The sequence below is a fragment of the Hemitrygon akajei genome, chromosome 30, assembly GCF_048418815.1.
Source record: "Hemitrygon akajei chromosome 30, sHemAka1.3, whole genome shotgun sequence".
NCBI classification, from domain to species: Eukaryota; Metazoa; Chordata; class Chondrichthyes; order Myliobatiformes; family Dasyatidae; genus Hemitrygon; species Hemitrygon akajei.
The window spans coordinates 43,512,064-43,518,063 of NC_133153.1; the positions used below are offsets into that span (position 1 = coordinate 43,512,064).

General features: G+C 50.7%; 1 protein-coding gene across 2 annotated transcripts in view; it reads right to left on the reverse strand.

The window, feature by feature from the left end:
• The window catches only part of slc30a4 (solute carrier family 30 member 4), a 30,421-nt gene extending 28,478 nt beyond the window's left edge, over positions 1-1,943 (reverse strand). The window contains exons 1-2 of one of the 2 annotated variants that reach the window (XM_073032770.1): positions 1,882-1,943; positions 739-1,228 (exon numbers count right to left, since the gene is read on the reverse strand). In XM_073032770.1, coding sequence (XP_072888871.1) covers positions 739-1,144 — 406 coding nt within the window. In that variant the 5' untranslated portion in view covers positions 1,145-1,228; positions 1,882-1,943. The other variant, XM_073032771.1, reaches the window with a different exon arrangement.
• Positions 1,944-6,000: the final 4,057 nt, after the last annotated feature.

Here is a 6,000-nt window from a genome sequence, read left to right on the forward strand (position 1 = left end):
TCCATTATCCAAATCACTGACAAATAATGAAAAATCAGTGGTCCCAACACTGACCCCTGAGGAACACCACTAGTCACTGGCAGCCAACCAGAAAAGGCCCCTTTTATTCCCATTTGCTGCCTCCGGCCTGTCAGCCATTTCTCTATGCACACCAGTATCTTTCCTGTAATGTCATAGGATTTTATCTTGTTCAGCAGCTTCATGGGTGGCACCTTATCAAACACCTCCTGAAAATCCAAGTAAATGACATCCACTGCCTGTCCTTTGTCCACTCTGCTTGTTACTTCCTTGAAGAATTCCAACAGATTTGTCAAGCAAGATTTCCCTTCACAAAAACCATGCTGACTTTGACTTAGTTTATCACTAGTCTCCAAGTACCCCACACCTCCTCCTTAATAATGGAGTCCAACATTTTCCCGGTCACTGGGTGTGATCTGTATCACCAAGTTTTTCAAGCTTTGGTGGTATAGGTGACAATAATAGACCAACTGGCCAATTCTGCAGTGTACAGAAACCCTCAAAAGGTACCATACAGATTTTTATCCAATCATTTCCTGCCAGCTGATCCAAAGTATCTCACCAAATAGTTGTGTTACCTCAGGAATTTCAGAGAAATAAATCTGTGTTAGATATTCAGTAAAAGCTCAAATAGTTGAAGCCAGACTTACCCACAAGTGTTAGATATTCTGAAATCTGTGTAGGATATTCTGTAGTTCAAATAGTTGAAGGCAAACTTACCCACAAGCTCTCCAATGGTAAATAAACCATAGAGCGTAAGAGCGACCCAGAGTTTTCTCTTCACTGTTCTCTGTCTGACCCGTTCGGAGTTTTTAACGCAGTGACTGCATTCCTCCTCACCGTACAGTCCACGGCCCCTGAGCTCTGGCTTCTGCAGAGCCGCCGTATCCTCCTCGTCACTGGCCCCGCTGGTCCCATTGCAAACCACAGTCGGCAGCTCTCTACTCCCATCCGCCCGACCCCATGCGTCCACTTGCAGAATACTTGCACTGGTGAACGTGGGCGCCTCTTCATCTTCCACATCATCAGCGAAGTCCAGCGCGACAGTGTCACTCGTCAGATCCACGCAAGCTTGGTCCTGCCGGTGGGGCAACGACTTCAACTTTGTCCACAAGGACTTAGCCATAGTGGTCACTCCAGCCTCAGAGAGGGCACTGGGCCGGTCAGTCCTTCCTTCTGGCGATGATTAAACCAGCATCTTCAGAAGATCCTGCAATGAACCGAAACACGATAACTGATCACCAGCACCAAGCTTTCCAATTCCGTGCAGCGTGTATTGGGACAATGTGTCCCAAAGTGCTGGCGTCTCTCAACACATTCACAATCCGTGACTGGGCTCCCGACCATCACAGTGCCCTGGTCCCGGGGAAATCAGCCACTACGCAACACTCAGAATCAGTGACAGATGTGAAAAGGGTTGTTTGTAGCAGGACAGTGCAAGGCTAATCAATTACAAACAAAAGATATTAAAATTACTATGGAGCAGTTACAATAAAAGATCGGTAAATAGAGCAGCGAGACTGCTGACGTTCGCTGTCCGTGAGCCGAGGACAAAACACTTCCCACTTCTGCCCAGGCCGCTGCAGTCACCGCCCGCTGTGAAGGGCAGCAGAGCGGCGTCCGTCACTGAGCCTCGGGCTAGGGTCGTGATCCGTTCCGCTTCGGGTAGCCCTTCAGCCCCCCGACTGCTCCCAGCCTCCGGCCCCAGCCACCAGGCCAGCAGCTATAAAGCTCCGAGGCCGCCGCAAATCCTCACTCTCTGAACGTCGGCCCTGAGCCCGCATCCTACCACGTCCTACCGGTCTGGGACTAGGACTGGTACCGGGCCAGACCGACACCCCAACCCCGAGGCCCCACACTCACTCCGGGGCTTAGTGCTGACAAGTCACCTCAGCTGTGAGCGCAATTGACCAATCACAGCGGAGTAAGAATGTGATTGGCATTCTTAACAACCACGCCCCTTGGCGACAGTTTAACCTATCGGATTATGATTGGCAGCGAACTCAGCCACTCGCGGTGTGAAGACGAAGTTTTCCCCACCCCCTCATCCTCACCCACAATTTTGAGAAGCCGAAGCGGTGCGAGGGTGGAGAAGCGGAGGAGGGATGAGGGGGAGGGGAGGGAATGAGGGGATGAGGGGGAGGGGAGGATGAGGGGTGGGATGAGGGTGAGGGGTGGGGAGGGGATGAGGGGGAGGGGATGGGGAGGAATGAGGGGGAGGGGGGAGGAATGAGGTATGTGGAGGAAGGGGAAGATTGAGGGGGAAGGGGTGGTGGTGAGATGGGGTAGGGAGGGATGAGGGGGTTAGGTGGGAGATGTGGGGGTAGGGGTAAAGGAGAGGGGATGGGGTGTGAGAGGGGGTAGGGGGTTAGGTGGGAGGGGTGATGGGTGAAGGGGAGGGGGTGTGGGGGTGAGGGGAGTGGGGGTTAGGTGGAGGGGGTGGGATTGAGGGAGGGGTGTGGGGTGTGAGGGGGAAGGAGGGGAGAGGGGGACGGGGAAAGGGGGTGGGGTGAGGGGGTGGGGAGGGATGGGGAGGAATGAGGGGGAGGGATGAGATATGTGGAGGAAGGGGAAGATTGGGGGGAGTGTTGAGGGGGAAGGGGTGGTGGTGAGATGGGGGTAGGGAGGGATGAGGGGGTTAGGTGGGAGGAGTGGGGGTAGGGGTAAAGGAGAGGGGATGGGGTGTGAGAGGGGGTAGGGGGTTAGGTGGGAGGGGTGATGGGTGAAGGGGAGGGGGTGTGGGGGTGAGGGGAGTGGGGGTTAGGGGGAGGGGGTGGGGTTGAGGGAGGGGTGTGGGGTGTGAGAGGGGGAAGGAGGGGAGAGGGTGAGGGGTGGAAGAGGGGGAAAGGGGGGAGGGGATGATGGGTAGGAGAAGTAATGGGGAGGGATGAGAGGAAGGGGAGGGGAGAGGAGGAGGAGGGGAGGATGAGGGAGAGGGGAGGGAGGAGGGGAGGGGAGGAGGAAGGGGGAGGGAAAAGGGGGAAGGGGAAGATTGAGAGGGAGTTTTGAGGGGGAAGGTGGTGGTGAGAGGGTGTTAGGGGAGGGGTGAGAGTGGGTAGGGAGGGGTGAGGGGGTTAGTTGAGGGGTTAGGGGTGCAGGGGATAGGGTGAGGGGTGAGGGGGTTAGTTGAGGGGTTAGGGGTGCAGGGGATGGGGGTGAGGTGAAAGGGGGTAGAGGGGAGGGGAGAGGGGGTTAGAGGAAGGGTTGAGAGGGGGTTGAGGGGAGAAGGGTGGGGGAGGGGTGTGTGTTGAGGTGAGAGGGGGAAGGAGGGGAGAAGGGGAGGGGGAGGGGAGGAGGAGGAAAGGTGGAGTGGGGAGGGAGGAGGGAGGGAGTAGGTGGGAGAGTGTGAGGGGGTGGGGATGAGGGTGAGTAGGAAGAGGGAGTGGGAATGGTAGTAGGGAGGGTTGAGGGGCGGTGCAGGGAGGGCGAGATAGGGGAGAGTGGGAGGGGAGAGGGGGAGATGAGAGGAGGGGTGGGGAGGAGATGAGGGGAGAGGGTGAGGGGAGGGGGAGGAGGATGGGATGAGGAGGAGGGAAGGTGGGATTTGGGGAGGGGAGGGGAGAAGTAGGGGTTTAGGGAGGGGGGAAGAGAAGGAGAAGAACTTGCCTACCAACCTTGCCTCCACCTATTCTCGCCGAAGCCTTGTTGAGCCAAAGCCTTACCACTCTGACGATGACAGATTGCACTGCTAGACCGTACAGTTCCCCTCTTTTATGGAGACTGAGTTTTTAAAGTTCCTTGCCAGACTTGTGCGGCTACACTTCTACTGCACCTGTGTAATAGCTGTTCCTGAAGTTGGTGGTGTTAGCCCTGAGGTGCCTGTACCCCCTTCCTGCTGGCAGCAGTGAGAAAAGAGCATATCCTTGGTGACGATAGATGCTGCTTTCCCACAAACATGTAGTTGTTGTTACTCCCTACAGAGACTAGTCGACCAAATTTACAATCATTGTGTAGAGGATAAATTGTGCAATTCTAATCATGATATTGCTGAATAAACTGTAAATTTATTATCAAAGTGCACACATGTCACCAGATAAAACCCTGAGGTTCATTTTCTTGTGGGCATTCACAGTAAGTACAAGAAACACAATAAAATCAATGAAAGACCACACCCAACAGTACAGACAAGCAACCAATGTGCAAAAGACAACAAACTGTGCAAATACAAAATGAAAGAAATAAGAATAATAGTAAATACAAGGTGAAAGGCCTTGGTTGGGTGGATGTGGAGAGATGGCTCCTGTGGTGGGAGAGTCTAAGACTAAAGGGCAAAGCTTCAGGATAGAGGGGCGTCCTTTTAGAACGGAGAAGAGGAGGAACTTCTTTAGCCAGAAAATGGTGAATCTGCGGAACTTGTTGCCGCAGGCATCTGTGGAGGCCAAGCCTTTATGTGTATTTAATGCAGAGGCTGATAGATTCTTGCTTGGATGGGCATAAAGGGATATGGAGGTAAGGCAGGAGATTGGGGCTGAGAGAGAAAATGGATCAGCCATGATGAAATGGTGGAGCAGACTCGATGGGCCAAATGGCTGAATTTTGCTTCTATATCATATGACCTTATATAAATAATAAATATCAAGATGAAGAGTCCTTGAAAATGAGTCCATGGGTTGAGGCAATAGTTCAGTGATAGGGTGAGTGAACCTGAGTGAAGTTATCCCCTCTGGTTCAGGAGCCTGATGGCTGAAAGATAATAACTGTTCCTGAAGTAGTGGGGTGGTGGTAATAACCTATCCAGGAATCCACACATAAAACAGGCTTCTTGGATCCAGGAATGTGTAGGGATTCTCTTAGTTCACAACCATGTTGTATAGAAGTTTCTGAGAAGAGGGATTTTAATATAATATAAATGTTTGTGGTTGCAGTTGTGTTTAAAACCTTGGTGATTTATAATGCAGGTTGTTTGTGCATATTAAAAAAACATTTGACAGAGTACAAATAAAAGGCTGGTTAACAAAACTGAGGAAAAAAGATTGGCTTAAAGAAAACAATGAGTTGTGGTTAGCAATTGTTTTTTTTCAGATGGGAACAAAATGGTTGAGTGGAATTTGTGGTGATGTTACAGGTACAATGAAAAATGTGCTTCCAGCATAATCACAGGCACAGACCACACGCAGAATATGATTCATTACTCACACATCATAAATCACTATTTATCATTTCCTGTCACGAGTACAGGCACTCCGCTATCCAGTGTCACTTTATCAATCAATGTTTATAATGTATTTATATTTATTGTGGTCTTTATCTTATTGTCAACATGAGTGAATCTGCAGATGCTGGAAATAAATAAAAACACAAAATGCTGGCAGAACTCAGCAGGCCAGAGAGCATCTATGGGAGGAGGTAATGACGACGTTTCGAGCCAAAACCCTTCATCAGGAGGGTATCTTATTGTGGTTTTTTTGTGCTGCAATGGATCCAGGGTAACAATTATTTTGTTCTCCTTTACACTTGTGTGCTGGATATGACATTAAACAATCTTGAATAAATTATACCAGATAGTGAAGCCAAGACGTCCGCACATAATCACACAATACAATCAGAGACAGGCCCACGGTAGCACAGGAGGTGGTCTGTAACATTCCTTAGCTGAGGAAGGTTTAGGGTTGTGTGGATCAGTTCAGGAATCTGATGGACGTAGGGACATAGGTCAGTTCAGGAATCTGATGGACATAGGTCAGTTGAGGAATCTGATGGATGTAGGGACATAGGTCAGTTCAGGAATCTGATGGATGTAGGTCAGTTCAGGAATCTGATGGACGTAGGGACATAGGTCAGTTGAGGAATCTGATGGACGTAGGGACATAGGTCAGTTCAGGAATCTGATGGACATAGGGACATAGGTCCGTTCAGGAATCTGATGGACATAGGGACATAGGTCAGTTCAGGAATCTGATGGACGTAGGGACATAGGTCAGTTGAGGAATCTGATGGACATAGGGACATAGGTCAGTTCAGGAATCTGATGGACATAGGTCA